We start from the raw sequence: 20,601 nt of genomic DNA, 5'->3' as shown, positions 1-20,601 counted from the left end.
CTGGTCCTGCCTGGCCTAGTCCTGCTAAACTTCGTCCCTGCCTGGTTTGGCTTCAGTGGCCACCTTCCAGGCCGCTGACTGGACTTCTTGGCCGGTGGCTCCGTGGCCGGCCTCCTGACCTGATTCGTTGCCACCGCTGGCTCCGTGGTCAGCCCCCTGAGCTGTTCAGTCATGGACTGTTGAGCCTTCGGCCCCCCTGAACTGGATAGTCTCGTGTGCGGCCGTCCTCCGGGTCGTCCTCCTGAGGGGTGCTTTTGGACTGTTTCCTGAGCATCAGTGCTTTTCGTAGACTTTTGTTTTGCACTATTTCATGAGCTCCATGTTTTGTTTTGTTTTTGGTTTTGGACATTTGCTCTGGCTTTGGTCAGTCTGGGTCCTTCTCCTGCCAGCACACAGCCGAAACATAACACACTGGCTCCATGTTAAATCTAGAATTGAATATAAAGTCCTGAATAATCAGGCCCCATCATTTCTTAAAGACCTTATACTGTAGTACCGTATGATCCCAACAGAGCACGTCGCTCTCAGACTGCAGTTGTACTTTTGGAGGAGAGCAGAGCCTTCAGATATCAGGCCTCTCTCCTGTCGAACTAGCTTACAGTTTGGATTTGGGAAACAGACTCTTTTCTCTGCTTTTCCTTCCCACCATCACAAAGTGTTTGCTCATAGGGGGTCGTCTGCTTGTTGAGGTTTTTATCTAATACTGCAGTGATGCAAACTCAAATAGCTTATAATGAAGAGAGAAAATACTGATGCAGGCAATACCAACAAGTGTGGCGTCAGATGGATTTTTTTTTCCTCAAAGGAAAACTGGCCTCAGTGATTCCTTGAAAGTCAGTGTTTGTGTTAAAAGCGTGTGTTTTCCAAAGCTGGGGAAATGGTCTCAACTAAACGCAATAGACTGAATGCAAAAACATTGGATAAAATTATTTTTCTGAATAAAAGTTTAGAATAAACTCTGAGTCAATTACATTAAAATGGGTAATATTACATTCACAATACTTTTATACTACTAATACTAACCCTACTTTTAAAAAAAAAATTTAATTAATGTCTTTCACACTATATTTTAAATATGTCTACAATATGTGAAATCTAAAAGATATAAAATGATTGCATGGAAAGTACAATACCTACAGTGTATACACGTATGACTACGTCATTGAATCAGCGTCTTTTGTGAGTCTCAAGTCAGTTGCCTGCAATGATATTTAAGACCCAGCAGGTGTCAGTATGGAGCAAAACAGCAACACTGTGTCGACACAGTATCGATACAGTTTGGGGAATGTGCTGAAACGCTTCACAAGGCCTTATCTACCCATCAGAGGTGGAGCCAGACATTTGAAACACCCAGGGCTTAGCCCTAAAGGGTAGTATGCATGTGGGATTTTTTTTTTTTTTTTTTTTGGGGGGGGGGGTAGAAATGACTGAAAGATTAATAGGCTCTGTTTTGAGTTTTGTTCCAAAAAGAATGACTTCATATAGGGAAAAATATATCACATATGCAGGACACCTTAAACTAGTTTTTTAAAACAAAGTCGGGGCTGCATCAAGACACAAGGACTAAACCCCAATTCAACCAGACCCAGAACTGATCCGGATTTAAAACAGGACTACAACAGTAACCAAGACAGAACCAGAATCAGAACTAGATGATAGTAGCACTAAAAATCATCATAGACCTGCACTACACTTATTTTTTAAATTCTACCAAAGTACAATATTTAGATTGAGAAAAATGTATATAATTATTTAGCCTTGTTGTGCAAAAAAGCCTGCATAACTTAATAAATGTAGAATTTTAAAAATAGCAAACCTAAAAAGAAACACTAGGTACGAGATACATGAGTACCTATGATACGGTGATACTTTTGGTAAACAACCATTTGACTAACATGTGTATCTCACCTGCTCTTGTTCCATCTCTGTTCTGTCCTCATTCTCCATCTCCCTCTCTGTTCCTCTCTCTCCCTCTCTGTTCCTCTCTCTCCCTCTTTGTGCTGACAATCATCAAATATACAGTTGAAATCAGATATTTACACACTCTTCAGATCAAAACACAAACACTTTTTTAATTGTAACATCAAATCAGACTAAATGTTTATTTTTTTAGATTGATAAATATAAAAAAACATTTGTTAACTTTATTTAATCTGTATTTCTTAATTGTAAATGGCACCAAATTGTATTCAAAATTGAGCCACACTTATGGAACTCCACAGTTCTTTTCCTGGTGTTTTGGTTGACGTCTCTTGATTTTCCCATGGCAAAGAAACAGGCTCTGTGTTTTGCCTTATATGCATCCACAGCTGTGCCACCAATTTACTCACATGGACTCTACTAACCTATCAGAAGCTTCTTCAGCTCAGAATGGAATCGTCTGGAGTTTTCTTATTAATTAACAATAAACTTAGTGTATATGTACTCCTAAATTTGATGAAAGTGATTAACATAGACAGCTCCCTCTTTTTATTCTGACATTTAACTAATTCAAAAGATATTTCAATATTCAACAAGAGGTGAAAGTTATCAGGCCTTATTCCAGTTTTTAAAAGGGAGTAAATTGTTTGTGTGCATTTGAGGGTCGACGTGCCAGTTCACACTCCACACCAGTTGGTGGCGGTAAAGCACCATTTTGTTGTTTGACAACTGCCAATAAACGATGTAAAGAAGACGAAGCGCCTTCCGGGATGACAGACGGAGCTATTTTTTCATCCAAAGCGAAGAAAATAGTGAATTTGGATGCTAAAACAAACTAAACCAACGTTTGGATCGATATCTGCATCGATCTGCCCACCCTTGTCTCCTGGATCGTAGCTGAGATCAGCGTGAACCACGTGGGTCTCTGCTCCCTGATCTGTTTCCTGTGTTTGGAAAGAGTTGCAGCTTCATCGCGGAGTTTCTCTCGGTTTGTGGGCTCATCTAAAGGTAAGCACCGAGCTAACTTTACTGTGAGTTCAGTTCATGTTGAGTTTAGCTCCTGAATGAGGTCTTCTGCTGCTCTCCTCGGTGTCTGTTCACAGTTTATTGTGAACACGTTGAGAGAAGAGTGAGAGAGTGTTTGGAGAAAAACACCAACTAATCATTAGCTCAGCATGCTGGGAGAAGTTGGAGCAGAAAAGTCTTTTCATTGTCCCTGCAGCTGTTTTTCTGCCTGCACCAAACCTCTACAGCCTCATTTCTATTTGAAGTGATAACAGGAAATGGATGAGAGCGATCTGCTGCAGTATCAGGGTCACAATAAACTTTATTGTCCAGCTGCTGTGGATGAACACATGAGAGGAAGTGAACTCCTACAAAGTCTCATTTTAATGAGTGTGGCTGCTGTAAAGTGATGCACAGGAAGATGTTAACAAAAACTAATGAAACAGAGATGAAAGTAAACAGTGTTCATATTTGAAAGCACAGAGAATAAAATATATTGTGGTGGTTAATGTGCAGGAGAGTGTGAAGAATGTAATAATGTCTTCCTTTGTCAAACACAGCTGCAGTCAAAGCAGGAAGGAAAGCACTGAAACCACTGATCAAAGCTCATTAATCAAAGACCGCTGATCAATGGCCATGAGTACCATTCAGAGAGTTGGGGAGTCGCTGCAATCACAGCATTTGATCAGTGGTTGTTGATCAATGATCATGAGAATTTGCATATTAATGCTCAATAACTGACCTCCCAGCCCATTGTTCCTTCAGTGGTGCTCGTTTCAGTCATTATGCAAATGCACTGTTGAAGATTGGGGAAACCTGCAGTCAGCTGAAACTGAAGAAGTCACGTAGATGAGGGCCGAAACGTTTTTCCTACTGCAAAAGCTACGTCAAGATGAACAGAATCAAAGTTTGGGGAATGGTGGAGGTGGTGGGACTGGGGGGCTGAAGGTGTGGAAAGTGTGGGGTGGGGGAGTAACAGGTCTGTCCCTGTTTGTGGAAACCACAGGAGGAGCTGTTCAGGCTGTTGCTGGGTGTGAATTGTTGATGGAGTCTTTAAACTTGTAGTTGCTGTTTTCCAGACTGAAGCAGAGTCGTTAGCTGAAAACTGGTTTTAGAGGTTCATTCAGGACACCTTCTCAGGCTCTTACAGCCTTACCTGTATCATAACAAAGTGTATAAACCCCAATCCACCTTTAACATGGTCCTTCTCCCAAACCTTCAAATAGGACTTTCTGGCCCTGTCATAGTAAAGGGCTGCTTAGAATATTAGAGCCAATGTCACAAAGTTCCTCCTGAAGTATAAGTGAGTGAGAGAGTTTCCTCACTTTGCAGCACAACACGTCTCACAAGATTTCTACAAGCAATCAGAGTGAAACTTGTACTTTGTGTTGTCAGATGAACATATGAGACACTTTGACTCTTCAGTGCAGTGTGGAGCCTAACAAAGATCTGTTTTGTGTCCCAGCTGATCAGCAGGAGGAGAAGAGTCTGACGGAGCAGCAGAGGAACATTTTCAGCCATCTGGACTCAGCTGAGTCACTACAGAGGAAACAATGAGCTCAACACAGGAGGTGAGGAAAATATCACAGTTTCACCAAATAATCAGTCACGTCTAAAACTCTCATCCTCCCAACCTGTTATATCACTGTGTTGTATATTATGTTGTTTTTTAGAGACCACAGCACATGTTAAAATAAGGAAGGTTTATTCATCAACATTATTAATAATCAAATGGACATTTGTCAGAGTTTTACCCCTGATACTGCTGGATAAACAGAAACTCACTCAGGAACGAGGTCACACAGAGCTCAAGTTTTCACTCGCGAGGGGGAAGCAATTGTCTCCAACCCACGTCAACTTGCTTTACCCCTGCAGGTTGTTTTTATTGGTTACACACATGAATATTCATAAAGCTTCAGTGGCGGCTCCTGAAAAAAATCTCAGGGGGGGCAATTTTTATGATATCGACTAAAATGACCCATTTAATGAGTACATCAAACAACACAATTTTAATTTAAATTTAAAATGAACAACCATATTCTGGCCATTTGTATAGATTTGTAAAAATGAACATGAACAGATTTTTTTTTTTTTTTTTTGAATGAATGAAAAATAACTATTGAAAACAACAACTGTAAACTGATTGGGGGGGTGGGCTAAAGAGAGAAAGAGAGAGGGATGGAGAAAGAGAGTAAATATGGTTAAGGGTTCTTATTTGTACAAGAACTTTGCTCGTCTGTCTTTCTGAGTGGCAAATTTCTCGATGACCCTGGTGTTGAAATCAGGAAGTTCTTGTGTGAGTTTTTTCTCTATGGACAGCATAGCCAGAGCGTTGAGCCGATCCTGAGCCATATTGTTTCTCAGGAAAGTTTTTATCCTCTTTAAAGTAGAGAAACACCTCTCCGATTCTGATGTTGTCATTGGTGTGGTGATGAGGATGTTAAGAAGACTTACAGTTTCGGTGAATGTGTCTTGAAGGTTGTTTTCCATCAGAACCTGATAGAGCGCCAGCGCCAGCGTGGCTGAGTCGTCAGCCACGACTTGCGCTGGAACCAACTCCGACAAAAAGTCCTGTTGTATGCTTTTGACTTCTCCTTCGTTGCCTGGGTTAGTTGAATTTCGGGCTTGTCAGGTCCCAACTCTTTAACTTGCAGTTTTTCTGCCATTGTCCTTCTGGCAAAAGGGTAGGTTAGAAGCGATCTAACCGAATTTGGGGGAGGCTGTGCCTCAACCGTTAACAATACCGCTGCCATCGTCTCTCTCTGACCTTATAGCTCACTTAGGCTACTGACTGAGGTAAAATTCTAGAACAGCAAATCTTCGCGCGTTTTCTGCAGGGGCGCAATTTTAAGCGCCCCCAAACCATTTAATTCAGCGACGCTGATAGGTCAAATATTTATTATTTTCCCCTGGCAACCATTTAATGATAGGCTATTTCGCTGCATATCAAGGGCGCTTTGACGAGCGCCCCAGAAGAAGAAAAACACCGTTTGTTGGTTGAACTTTAATGAGTCAGCTGGTGAAAATGTTAAAATACGCCTGGCTGTATATGGGCACACACATAGTAAAACTATCATTGATGAATTTTTTAAAAATATATATTTTTACTCCTCCACATTTGGGGGGGCGGAGCCCGAGCGCCCCCTATGGGCCAGCCGCCACTGTAAAGCTTGTTGCTGTATTACCTATGAGAAACTACTATAACTGGTTATAAAGTGATTGGACTGTGCAAGTGTGATTATACATTGTGTCAGCATCATGAGCTTCAGTTTAAATGAATCTCTGCTACACTTGATGTAATCTAACTGTGACATGAGCACCACAGTCACTGTGCACCAGTCACACACTGTTCTTTACTTTAAATCCATCACAGTTCAGCAAACGAACCTGTTTATCCTGCACTAACCTGCAGAGGATCTTCATGCAGTCTTTAAATAACACAGTTAATCTGCCTCAGATTGTTTTGCAGCATCTTTCACTATGATGATTCTGTGTTCTGATTTCAACACATGAGGACTTACATGTAAGCTTTAATCTCCAGTTGATCAAATCCCACTGAGCAGTCCTTCCCTTTAACTCGAACCTCTCTTCTTCCTCTCCTGTCCTGTGTGTCTTATCTTTCTCCGTCTCTGAGTGAAGTTAGCTCTCTTTCTTTTCTCTCCCTGTGATGTACAGCAGCTGGACCTTTAGCCAGCAACACACTGTGAGACAAACCGCACACAAACAGTTTGTGTGTTTGCTGATGTTTGTTGATAGAAACGCTGCATTTGAAATTACCTGTTTGTTCAGGTGCTGTGCAAAAAAGAAAGAAGAACAACGTCTCACTTTAACTCCTGACTATGACTCACAGTTTTGCCTCTTTCATCTCTTTTTATGTTTCATACCCTGGTGATTAGTACACGATCAGGATTCTTTCATGTGTTACTTTTCCCGTTTCTCAAGTTGGTTTGATGTTTGATGCCTGCAGTGATGAAATAACTCTCCTTAAATTCCTCAGACCAAAAGTAACACATCCGTTTTTTAAATGTAAGGAGTAGAAGTAAAAACCCTCAGGTTACAAACAGATATTTTACTTCATTAAACCAAAATAGTAACTGTTAATTTGAGTTTTTTATCATTGAAGAAATTAGAAATTTATGGAAATATATAAAAGGAAACAAAGAATAAATGAATCCACAGTAACCCTGTGATGAATATGATTAAATATTTTAATTGTTTGACAGCACTCATATTTGTTATATATTAATGTATACTTACATATTAGTAAATAGGCTTTTTAAAAAGTTGTATTTCACAGGAGAGAACCTGTGTTAAAAGATTGAAGCAAATATTCTTTATTTATTTCATTATATTGCATGAATGTCTGTTACATGCTTAAATATAAAGTTCAAAAAGTGTAATTTCATTCTGGCTTATTGATTCAATTCAATTTTCAATTCAATTTTATTTATATAGCGCCAAATCACAACAAAAGTCGCCTCAAGGCGCTTCATAGATACAGAGAAAAACCCAACAATCATATGACCCCGTATGAGCAAGCACTTTGGCAACAGTGGGAAGGAAAAACTCCCTTTTAACACGAAGAAACCTCCGGCAGAACCAGGCTCAGGGAGGGGCGGCCATCTGCTGCGACCGGTTGGGGTGAGAGAACGAAGACAGGATAAAAGACATGCTGTGGAAGAGAGACAGAGGTTAATAACAGATATGATTCAATGCAGAGAGGTCTGTTAATACATAGTGAGTGAGAAAGATGACTGAGGAAGAAATACTCAATGCATCATGGGAATCCCCCGGCAGCCTACGTCTATTGCAGCATAACTAAGGGAGGATTCAGGGTCACCTGGTCCAGCCCTAACTATATGCTTTAGCAAAAAGGAAAGTTTGAAGCCTAATCTTAAAAGTAGAGATAGTGTCTGTCTCCCAAATCCAAACTGGAAGCTGGTTCCACAGAAGAGGGGCCTGAAAACTGAAGGCTCTGCCTCCCATTCTACTTTTAAATACTCTAGGAACAACAAGTAGGCCTGCAGAACGAGAGCGACGTGCTCTAATAGGGTGATATGGTACTACAAGGTCATTAAGATAAGATGGGGCCTGATTATTTAAGACCTTGTATGTGAGGAGCAGGATTTTGAAATCAATTCTGGATTTAACAGGAAGCCAATGAAGGGAAGCCAAAACAGGAGAAATATGCTCTCTCTTTCTAGTCCCTGTCAGTACTCTTGCTGCAGCATTTTGGATTAGCTGAAGGCTTTTCAGTGAGTTTTTTGGACATCCTGATAATAATGAATTACAGTAGTCCAGCCTGGAAGTAATAAATGCATGAACTAGTTTTTCAGCGTCACTCTGAGACAGGATATTTCTAATTTTAGAGATGTTGCGCAAATGGAAGAAAGCAGTCTTACATATTTGTTTAATATGTGCGTTGAAGGACATGTCCTGGTCAAAAATGACTCCAAGGTTCCTCACAGCGTTACTGGAGGCCAAGGTAATGCCATCCAGAGTAAGAATCTGGTTAGATACCATATTTCTAAGCTTTTCAGGGCCGAGTACAATAACCTCAGTTTGATCTGAATTAAGAAGCAGAAAGTTAGCGGCCATCCAGGTCTTTATGTCTTTAAGACATTCCTGCAGTTTAACTAATTGGTGTGTGTTATCTGGCTTCATGGACAGATAGAGCTGGGTGTCATCTGCATAGCAGTGAAAATGTATGCTATGTCTTCTAATGATGCTGCCTAAGGGAAGCATGTATAATGTAAACAGAATTGGCCCTAGCACTGAACCCTGTGGAACTCCATAATTAACCTCAGTGTGTGAAGAGGACTCTCCATTTACATGCACAAACTGGAGTCTATTAGATAGATATGATACAAACCACTGCAGTGCAGTACCTGTAATACCTACAGCATGTTCTAATCGCTCTAATAGGATATTATGGTCGACAGTATCAAATGCTGCACTAAGGTCTAGCAGGACAAGCACAGAGATGAGTCCACTGTCAGAGGCCATAAGAAGATAATTTGTAACCTTTACTAAAGCTGTATCTGTGCTGTGATGAACTCTGAAACCTGACTGAAACTCTTCAAATAAACCATTCCTCTGCAGATGATCTGTTAGCTGTTTGACAACTACTCTTTCAAGGATTTTTGATATGAAAGGAAGGTTGGAGATTGGCCTATAATTAGCTAAGGCTGCTGGGTCTAGAGATGGCTTTTTGAGTAAAGGTTTAACTACAGCCAGCTTGAAGGCCTGTGGTACATAGCCGATTATTAGAGATAGGTTGATCATATTTAAGATCGAAGAATTAATTAATGGCAGGACTTCTTTGAGCAGTTTTGTAGGAATGGGGTCTAAAAGACACGTCGGTGGTTTGGAAGGAGTAATTATTGAAGTTAACTCAGAAAGATCAATTAGAGAAAAAGAGTCTAACTTAACATCAATGGTACTAAGAGTAGCTGTAGATAATATTACATCCGTGGGATGATTATTGGTAATTTTTTCTCTAATGATAAAAATTTTATTTGTGAAGAAGTTCATGAAGTCGTTACTAGTTAACGTTAAAGGGATTGTTGGCTCAAAAGAGCTCTGACTTTTTGTCAGCCTGGCTACAGTGCTGAAGAGAAACCTGGGGTTGTTCTTATTTTCTTCAATCAGTGATGAATAGTAAGATGTTCTGGCTTTGTGGAGGGCTTTCTTATAAAGCAGCAAACTATTTCTCCAGGCTAAATGATGATCCTCTAAATTTGTGACACGCCATTTCCTCTCCAGCTTACGAGTCATCTGCTTTAGGGTACGTGTTTGAGAATTATACCACGGAGTCAGGTACTTCTGATTAGAGACCTTAGTTTTCACAGGAGCTACAGTATCCAGAGTCGTACGTAGTGAGGAGATAAAATTATTAACAAGATAATCGACCTCTGTTGGGGTAGCGTTCAGATAGTTGCTCTGCTCTATGTTGGTACAGGGCATTGAAGATGCTAACAGTGGGTGGATTATATTCTTAAACTTAGTTACAGCGCTTTCAGAAAGACATCTACTGTGATAAAGTCTACTCTCCACCGCTGTGTAATCAATTATTGTAAATGTAAATGTTATCAGGAAATGATCAGACAGGAGAGGGTTTTCAAGAAACACTGTTAAATGTTCAGTTTCTATGCCATATGTTAAAACAAGATCTAGAGTGTGATTAAAGTGGTGGGTGGGTTCTTTTACATTTTGAGAGAAACCAATTGAGTCTAATAACAGATTAAATGCCATGTTGAGGCTGTCATTTTTAGCATCTACATGGATGTTAAAATCACCCACAATAATTATTTTATCTGAGCTCAGAACTAAATTAGATATAAAGTCTGAGAAATCAGACAGAAACTCTGTGTAAGGCCCAGGTGGACGATAGATGATAACAAGTAAGACTGGTTTCTGAGTTTCACAGCTGGGGTGGACAATGTTAAGCATCAGGCTTTCAAATGAATTAAAAGTCTGTCTGGGTCTTTCATTAATTAATAGGCTGGTGTGAAAAATTGCTGCCACACCGCCCCCTCGGCCTGTGCTTTGAGATTTCTGGTAGTTAGAATGACTCGGGGGCGTTGATTCGTTTAAACTAACATAATCATCCTGCTGCAACCAGGTTTCTGTAAGGCAGAGTAAATCGATTTGTTGATCAATTATTAAGTCATGTACTAACAGAGACTTGGAGGAGAGAGACCTAATATTTAATAATCCACATTTCACTGTTTTACTCTTTGGTTCAGATGTGGATACTGTATTGTTCTTTCTTTGTGATTGTTTATGTTTAAGTTGTTTGTTGCTGGTTTTTAGTTTGTTTTTTGTCTGTTTGGGAGCTGACACAGTCTCTATGGAGATGGGTTTTTGGGGGGGTAGCAGGAGGAGAGAAGCTGCAGAGAGGCGTGTAAGACTGCAACTCTGCTTCCTGGTCCCAACTCTGGATAGTCATATTTTGGGGGGGTTTAATAAATTTGTCCATATTTCTAGAAATGAGAGCTGCTCCATCCAAAGTGGGATGGATGCCGTCTCTCCTAACAAGACCAGGTTTCCTCCAGAAGGTTTGCCAATTATCTATGAAGCCCACATCGTTTCTGGGACACCACTCAGACAGCCAGCAATTTAAGGAGAACATGCAGCTAAACATGTCACTCCTGGTCTGATTGGGGAGGGGACCAGAGAAAACTACAGAGTCCAACATTGTTTTAGCAAAGTTGCACAACGATTCAATATTGATTTTAGTGACCTCCGATTGGCGTAACCGGGTGTCATTACTGCCGACGTGAAATATGGTATCTAACCAGATTCTTACTCTGGATGGCATTACCTTGGCCTCCAGTAACGCTGTGAGGAACCTTGGAGTCATTTTTGACCAGGACATGTCCTTCAACGCACATATTAAACAAATATGTAAGACTGCGTTCTTCCATTTGCGCAACATCTCTAAAATTAGAAATATCCTGTCTCAGAGTGACGCTGAAAAACTAGTTCATGCATTTATTACTTCCAGGCTGGACTACTGCAATTCATTATTATCAGGATGTCCAAAAAACTCACTGAAAAGCCTTCAGCTAATCCAAAATGCTGCAGCAAGAGTCCTGACAGGGACTAGAAAGAGAGAGCATATTTCTCCTGTTTTGGCTTCCCTTCATTGGCTTCCTGTTAAATCCAGAATTGAATTCAAAATCCTGCTCCTCACATATAAAGTCTTAAATAATCAGGCCCCATCTTATCTTAATGACCTTGTAGTACCATATCACCCTATTAGAGCACTTCGCTCTCGCTCTGCAGGCCTACTTGTTGTTCCTAGAGTATTTAAAAGTAGAATGGGAGGCAGAGCCTTCAGTTTTCAGGCCCCTCTTCTGTGGAACCAGCTTCCAGTTTGGATTCAGGAGACAGACACTATCTCTACTTTTAAGATTAGGCTTAAAACTTTCCTTTTTGCTAAAGCATATAGTTAGGGCTGGACCAGGTGACCCTGAATCCTCCCTTAGTTATGCTGCAATAGACATAGGCTGCTGGGGGATTCCCATGATGCATTGAGTTTTTCCTTTCCAGTCACCTTTCTCACTCACTATGTAGTAACAGACCTCTCTGCATTGAATCATATCTGTTATTAACCTCTGTCTCTCTTCCACAGCATGTCTTTTATCCTGTCTTCCTTCTCTCACCCCAAACGGTCGCAGCAGATGGCCGCCCCTCCCTGAGCCTGGTTCTGCCGGAGGTTTCTTCCTGTTAAAAGGGAGTTTTTCCTTCCCACTATCGCCAAAGTGCTTGCTCATACGGGGTCATATGATTGTTGGGTTTTTCTCTGTATCTATGAAGCGCCTTGAGGCGACTTTTGTTGTGATTTGGCGCTATATAAATAAAATTGAATTGAATTAAGTGCTGACAGCGTGCAGAACAGGTTATTAAAAAAAGATGGTTCATCCTTATTTGGGGCCTAAATATTAACTAAAATCAGAGGTTCTGTATAGAGAGTACCTTGAACAATCAAATACCTTCCCATCCTATCTGCAATTACCTTACAAACATTAAAGGGGACGGACTTGTGTATTAGAGTCCAAACCCCTCTCGCTTGGGAGTTAAATGGTGCTGAAAATACCTCTCCCTGCCATCTCCGCTTAATCTTTAAGTCCTCTTTTCTAGTAAGATGAGTCTCTTGGAGAAAAATTATTTTGGAATGCATATCTTTTAACCTTCTCATCACTTATTTAACTTTTTTAAGTTTTTGCAGCCCTCTACAGTTCCACGATGTCATCTTAATTTCTAAAACATTGGACATAGCTGCAATTTTCAGATGATCTTCTCATGCTAGTATATAGAAGTGTACCTTTAAACAACCAAAACAATGCAGACAACACAGATGCTTCTAACTGCATCAACCCTTGAACACAACCCCTCTGACCTAAGGGCCAGTTTCCCCTTCTCCTTACTACACACTCCGGTAATGCTAATGACCAGTCCACAGGTATTGAGGAATGATCCAACATTATTGATGATCCAACCTTCACAGACAACATTATTGATATTGACTTATCCTAAACTTAAACACTCCCTCCATTGTTAGCTTTTACATACAAATAATAATTGCTTTGCCAGGAATTTATTGCTATCCCAAATATACTCATGTAAATAAATTTAATGTTAGGGGTCTACTGTGCTTTAACTCTATTTAAATGTAACTATAACTCAGAGTCTCCTCCTGGAAAACAAAAAGTAATCGATCCCCCCCCCCCCCCCCCCCCCCTCACAAAGCAGGTAATCACCAGCGTCTTTAACCCCCGTACAGATATAACGGAGGCATGTACAGATGTTCAGTGTGAATATATTTCAATGATCAGTTCACAGTAGCCCCAGGAATTAGCTGCCAAGCAAAACGTTCAATTATTTTACCAACTCTATCCGTATCGCTATTCATCCCGCTCTGCTTGGATCCGCATAACGAAAGTCTCTGCGTCCTCTGGTTTGCCAAAAGTCAGTGTTTTATCCTTGTAGGTCACCAGGAGCCTGGCGGGGAGAAGCATCCCGTGTCTTATCCCCATGCTGCAGAGCTGTCGTTTCACGGAGTCGAACTCTTTCTGCATCTTATGTATGCCGGCTGCCATGTCCGGGTAGAAACACACCGGTTGTCCTCGTAGAGTATTTGCTTTTTGATTTTGGTCGCTTTCAGCACCATTGCCTTATCCCTATCGCTCAGAAATTTCATGATCAGTATTCTTGGGGGGGCGTTTGGGTCGTTTCTCGGGCCGATTCGATGCGCCCTTTCTAGGAATGGCTTTAATTTCAGCAGAGGGATGTCCAGCGTCTCCGGGATCCAGGTTTCCAGAAATGCGCAAGCATCCGTTCCCTCCACCTTCTCTGGTAAATTCACCAGTCTCAGGTTAGCCCTCCTGGCCCTTGTTTCCAAGGCCATTACTTTGTCCTCCATATCTCTGGTTTTCTTTTCGAGACTCTGGACTTTTCTCTGAAGGCTATCGACCGGGTCCTCAGTGTTGGAAATGCGTGTCTCGACATTTACAATACGCTCCTTGCACTCTCTGACCTCGTTTCTCACTCCCTCAATTGCAGCCATTATTCCGTCAAACCTGTTGGAGAAGTCGGTTTTCAAGTCTTTGATAGCTTCAAGAATCGGAGCGTGACTTGGTCCTTCCTCTTCAGCGCTAATTGACTCTTCCGACATGGCGCTAGCTTTAGCTTTTCCACTTTGTTTAGTTGGTCCGAAATCAATTTTAGGTTGTGAGGGTTTACCACGACCCCTGCCCGATTTACCTGGTGCAGATACCGTTAGAGTTTAACTTCAAAAGTTGATATTACGTTAGGTGTCTTGGCAAAGATTCACGGAGGAGGGAAGTGTGCGTCCAGCTAACGCGCCGCCATTTTCCGGAGTCGGGCTTTACTATTTTAATCTATAGTTAATGATTGAAAAATTATCTGAGCAGATTTCTTTATTTTTTGTCTGACCCAACTCCCGTCTGCTAACATGGAAGAGGCGGGGCTTATGATCTAGCCAGACACTAGTGAGCGATAGAGACGTTTTCTACAGTCATTGGTTTGAACAGTCATGAATTATTTTTAACACCAGGTTGGATGTAATGTGCTAGAACTACCAGCAGGTGGGGATAAGAGACCTTTAAGGTGTTTGGTGCCACACTCCACCTTCAGGTTTAAAACGAGTGTTAATGGAGGGAGTTTGAAGGTTGAGTTTGTTCCACGACTACATTTCACTCACTGCCTCTGTTTGTATCTCTGTCTCTGCAGGACCAACATGGAGCGAGAAGTCAGCGCTCTCAGGAGGCCGACAGACCTCACAGAAGAAAGGGAGAGAAAACATACAGCTGTGATGAATGTGGAAAAGAGTTTACTACGAAGGCTTCACTAAAACATCATCAGGTCATCCACACTGGAGAGAGACCGTTCAGCTGTGACTTGTGTGGAAAGACTTTTTCCTGGAAGGTTGCTCTAAAACAACACCAACTCATCCACAGTGGAGTTAAAGCGTACAGCTGTGATCAGTGTAGCAGAGCTTTTACTTACAGTAGCAGCTTACAGAGGCATCTAGTTACCCACTCTGGAATTAAGGCATACAGCTGTGACATCTGTGGCAAAACTTTCAGCCATATACGGAATCGAAATACACACCTACGCATTCACACCAGACATGATGTGTACTGCTGTGAACAGTGTGGCAAAGAGTTCGCAACAGACGCAAACTTACAACGCCACATGTTTACCCACACTGAGGGACGACCTTATAAATGTGACCTGTGTGAGAAGACTTTTAAATCTCCACATGACCTGAGACGACACCAACAGATGCACAACAGAAAGGGACTCTACAAGTGCAGTTACTGTGAGGTATGTATTTATATTGTTATCTTGTCATGTTAGCCTGACTGTTTGGAACAACTCTGCTCATTAAACTGTGTTAGCATGTTAGCAATTCTACTGCATGGAAAAGCAGCTCTGAGTGATTATTCAGATTTTCATTTCAGTTATGATTTTAGTATTACTGTAGTATTATGGTGGTAGTATTGTAGTTATTGCAGCCCAGTAAACTGAGTGTGTTAACTGATACAGTAAAATGTAACTAGGTGTCTGCAGAGATTTCAGGCGACGTTCAGGATAAAAGTGTTGAAGGACTGACTTACACTGTCTTTGTGTCTTTGTTTAGAAGCAGAGCGACACAGATGGATCCAGTTCTCAACCCTGTCATCGCTGTGGTGGTGGGGAAGGGTTTCGTTGTGACCTTTGTGGAAAAACTTTCAGTCGACGAGACGCCCTAAAAAGACATCAACGTAAACACACTGGAGACAAACTGAAATACTGCAAAGAATGTGGGAGAAGCTTCCCTACATCACATCACTTAAAAGAACATGAACTGATTCACATTGGGGTTAAAAAGCACGTGTGTGATCAGTGTGGGTCATCTTTCATCACTGCAGGTCAGCTTAAAAAACACAAACGTGTCCACACAGGAGAGAAACCATACAAGTGCAGACACTGTGACAAAAGCTTCGCACATTCAGGTAATCGTAACCTTCATGAGCGTACACACATGGAAGGAAACTACAGCTGTGACCAGTGTGATAAGAGCTTTAGGAATCTCAGATTATACTCTGAACACAAACAATCCCACGTTACTAATAAACTGTTTCACTGTTACCAATGTGCCCAAACATTCACTAAATTATCTGCTCTGTGCAAACATCAACGTGATCACTCAGGGCTGAAATCACTCCCATCACTGGATCACAGTAACTCTGAAGAGACAGAAAGATCCTTTTCTAGTTTGAGGGTCAAACTTAAAACCCTTGAGATCAGGCTCCACAGAGTTCAGATGTAAAAATCTGATGAGACAGCTGTGAACAAAAATGTTCCTCTAGTAATATTTTAACCCTCAGTGGTCACTGGCGTGTCAAATGTCACATGACCAATTTAAAAGCAAGAAGATGCAGTAACCCAGAATCTCCATTTCAACTGGAGTCGAAAGTGTGGACTTCAAACTATGTACCAGTTTTTAAATTGTGTTGACAGGCCATGTAAAACCAGATTTATGTTTAAAAAAAAATACACGCAATTTTTAAAAAAAGAAATAAAACAGCATTGTATTTAGAGCACGAAGAAAGGGTATAAGCGGCATGTTCTAAGGAAGGCACTAGCAAACACTCTCCGCTTGCAGGCAAAGAAATGAATAAATAAAAAGAACACCCCTTCCCTATTTGTGTTAAAGTGAACCACGTCAATCAATAAAAAACTATATGGCAACATGTGGCATTTGGTTGTTTAGGAAGATGGGGAAGTTTTAGGAGTGACGCCAGCAGTGTTGGTCAAGTTACTTGAAAAAAGTAATCAGTAACTAATTACTGATTACTTCCCCAAAAAAGTAATCCTGTTACATTACTGATTACTTATTTTCAAAAGTAATTAATTACTTAGTTACTTTTTAACAACACGATTTACAACCTGAAGAGGTGATAAAGCGATAGATCTTTCAGCCTTATTCTACTTTTTCTACATAATCCATCATTCAAAATGTAATCAAATGAAAAAGTCTCTTTTTAAAACTTTTTTTAATTAGTTTTAATCTTTTAACTTTATGCATCAAGCAAAAATTTAATTATATGCATCATTCTCTGACTGGAAGAAATTTGGTTTAAACCTATTTTCTGCACATTCCAGCACATAAAATAAAATATTTTTTTGTGTTTACACTCACTCTTTCAAATAGATGCAAGTAAAACACAGCAGAAAATAAATAAAATCAAAGACTAGCGGTCCTGTTGCTCTATTTTCACCTGTAAAGCAGGAGTAGAGTAGACTGAGGTTTACCCTGGTGCAGGTGTGCCGCAGTGGTCTGTTGAAGAATCCGCGAGTTTCTCTGTGAATTTCTCATTACGTCCTAGCGCACTCGGTGCTTGCTTGGAAGTTTAAGGGGTTTTTTCGCTGTAAAAGAAGTTTTCTTCCCACGCACAACGGACACAAATGTTTTTGTCACTTTTTATGGAATCAAACTCAAAGTAAGGTCAGTACTTCCACGCTTTAAACGCTGCACGCTCATACTCTCTCCCGATATATTATCCATTGTTGATCTGCACACAGCTGTTGTCACGAACGTCGCACTCGCTTACGTCACTGTCATGAGACATTCTCGCAAAAAAAATCATGGTTTTAGTAACGCAGTAACGGAGCGTTCCTTCGGGAAAGTAACAGTAATCTAATTACCATTTTTGCAATAGTAATCCCTTACTTTACTCGTTACTTGAAAAAAGTAATCATCTCTGGATGCCAGTGAGATAGAGAGAGTGAGCAAAAGAAGGAGAACAAGTTTTGAGATGTGAGACATTTTCTACGGTTACCGTGTTTGCAGTGTGTAGTTGGTGTGTACTGTCGTCCAAAGGTTTGTTTTGTGTGTCAGAAGAATGAGGCAACTGCTGAATGCAAAAAAGCCACCAATGTATGGAATCAGAATGATGCCACCTTGAAACGAAACCGAAAAAAATATTGAAACCGAAAAAAAATATTTTAACTGAAATAAATGTACTGAAAAATCTTGTATTGAAACCGAAAAAAAAAATTGATAGTGAAAAACAATTAATTGAAACTGTAAATTTTTTGTTTTCGCTTACAAATTTTTTTTCCGGTTTCAATCCACTTTTCGGTTTCAATCCACTTTTCGGTTTCAAACCATTTTTCAGTTTCACTCTGCTGGCACTGTTTTGGTGTACGGGGGCGCGCTGGGGGGCGGGGATTCCGACCCGCATGTATTTGCATATATTATAATGCTGACCAATGACTGGAGAAAACACTGACGATGCGGCTGCGGTCACGGACAAACTCGCACGTGTCTGTTCGGGAATGGCAGATGCCGAGAGGTCCAGCATTTACATTACCGACTATTTCAAAGTGACAGCCTGAGGTGTTCTTCAGTAAATTGGACTACCGGACAGGAGGACCTGAGGCCACACCGCATTATTTTTGGTAAGTTAAATGTGTTTGTAAGCTAATCCGTAATTTAGGTCCTTAGCTAGCTACCTAAGGACCTAGCTAGCTAAAATGAGCACTCGGCTTTTGGGGAAACTTGTTTTGTAAAGTTCGTTTAGCTAACCCGTGCAGGTGAATGAATTTACCCTGACTAAAGAAATCAAGAGAAATGCACCGGGCTGCTCAGTGACTAACCACGGTTACTGTACTTTTATTATGAGTATTATACTGTAAGAGCAACAGGCTGGACTCTGCTTCTGCTCCTGTGCAGAGCTGATTATTAAATATGTGCAAACAGCAGCATGTTTTCTGTCGCTTTCCACATGTGGAAGGACATTAACGCCAACTTTTAAATTCCCCTCATTAGTCAATAGCTACGGATTAAATAGCAAAGCCCGATACTTATGTACTGAAACCAACTACTTCCACTTGTCAGTTTAAGTTAAAATGTTACATTTTTCCCCTGATTATTTTTTTCTTTTCTGAGTTTGTTACAAATATTCAGGTTAAAAAACTGTCCAAATTATTTTTAATGAATTATGTTCACAAAGTCACATGTGCAGTACTCTGTACAGCTTGCATCCTTTAAGACAAATAATTTGAAACATTAATATTTCTTGTTCAATACTGAGCTGATAACACCTCTGTATGTTGTGACCAGGATGCAGCAGCAGACTGAACCTCGACTGAACCCTGCTCCATCATCTCATCTTTGCAGATGTCCATTTATAAAGCATCAACAACTCAAAGTTAAACATGATATTAGAAAATGTGTTAGTAAGGCCTTTAAAACAAATAAAAAAAATAAACAGCTGTCGGCAGAACTGTAGGACTGAACAACTTCAGATCCCGAGTGTGTGAGGACGGAGAAGGATCAGCTCTATTTCAGGTTTGAGAGATAAACTTTATATTTCAGTTTGTGATGATTCTGTTCTGTTTGTGATTACAGGAGCTGTCCTCAGATTCAGACCTCAGCACCACCCAGTGACAGCAGACAGATCATTCTATATCTTCAATCTTTGTAGTAACTCCAAAATTAACTGAAGAAAACAGTACAAAGGTTAAAGTACCACATGTGCTGTCAGTGAAAGCTGCAGCTGTTTTATTGATAAATTTAAAGACAAAAAGTCAAAAGGATTAATCACCCCTGTAACTGTGTCACTATACATCAGCATTAACAGGACCTCAGTTTGGTGTTTCAGAAAACTGCTGATCTCAGACCTGCACAACTTCTGTTTTAAACACTGAATGTACTCAGCTACATGAAGAGCACGTGATGTTTTCTCTGACACAATTAAATAAAACCTGATTAAAGTCAAAGGTGGTTACTTGTATTTGAACTAAAAACTTGTGACCTGGTATTCTTTCACTGTTTTTTGACAATAGTGTGTTATTTATCATAAAGTAATTCAGAGTCATTCATACCAGAGTAACCAGAGAGCACAACATATATTTAACTTTCTACAGGACTTAAAGCTATTACTATAGCTTATAGCTATAGCTATTACTTAACTGCACTACTGTATAGTTCTGTATAAATAATCATTCTGTACATATGATAATTTTTAATCCTACAACTGTTTATAACTTCCATAGTTCACATTTCTGTATATCTCAAATTTCTGTATAGTTTTTCATATTTATATCCTGTTCATAGCCTGTACATACTTATAGTTATAGAATATTCTTAACATACTTCATACCGTGTACATTGTAACATACCATAATAGACCCATTTCTGTAATATACTTACATATCTATATTATTGCTAATATATATTGTAACATATCTATATCATGGCTAAAGCACTTCTGGATGGATGCAAACTGCATTTCGTTGCCCTGTACCTGTGCATGTGCAATGACAACAAAGTTGAATTCTATTCTATTATATGTAAAATGTAAAAGTCCAGACCCTCTGAGGATTATCTGAGTACTTCTAACATTACACAAAGCAAAGGTCTCCATCAGTGTTCATGAAATGCTGGGTTTATCCTTCTTGTGAGGGAGCTGCTGGTGAAGATCACGAGCCCTGCTTGATCCTGGCGACGAGTTTCAGTCTTCCTGGTGTTTCTGAAATGATGCCTCTCACTGTGGGTCAACAGAACTTCTGGCACAGGACAGCTGTAATGAAAGAAATTGAAGAAGTTTTGGAAAAAAAAAATCTTGGAAATGCCCTAAATGTGAGAAGCAG

The 20,601-nt window shown here is 40.3% G+C and overlaps 2 protein-coding genes across 4 annotated transcripts in view; one reads left to right on the top strand and one right to left on the bottom strand.

Moving 5' to 3' along the window:
* LOC146662609 (uncharacterized) overlaps positions 1-20,601 on the bottom strand; it is a 108,393-nt gene that overhangs the window by 60,147 nt on the left and 27,645 nt on the right. The gene's annotated exons all lie outside the window — the stretch shown is intronic.
* Positions 1,430-19,624, top strand: LOC146662611 (uncharacterized). Its single transcript, XM_085417496.1, has 4 exons — positions 1,430-2,928; positions 4,391-4,496; positions 14,686-15,282; positions 15,599-19,624. The coding sequence occupies exons 2-4, from the start codon at positions 4,479-4,481 to the stop codon at positions 16,268-16,270; spliced, it is 1,287 nt and encodes a 428-aa protein (XP_085273622.1). The 5' UTR covers positions 1,430-2,928; positions 4,391-4,478; the 3' UTR covers positions 16,271-19,624.

Source organism: Rhamphochromis longiceps, linkage group LG9 (assembly GCF_057381845.1).
Source record: "Rhamphochromis longiceps isolate RC_006_pf linkage group LG9, R_longiceps_female_GT1.1, whole genome shotgun sequence".
In the NCBI taxonomy this organism is placed as follows: Eukaryota; Metazoa; Chordata; class Actinopteri; order Cichliformes; family Cichlidae; genus Rhamphochromis; species Rhamphochromis longiceps.
The sequence above is the reverse complement of the archived record's forward strand: the minus strand, read 5'-3'. Positions and strand labels throughout refer to the sequence as shown.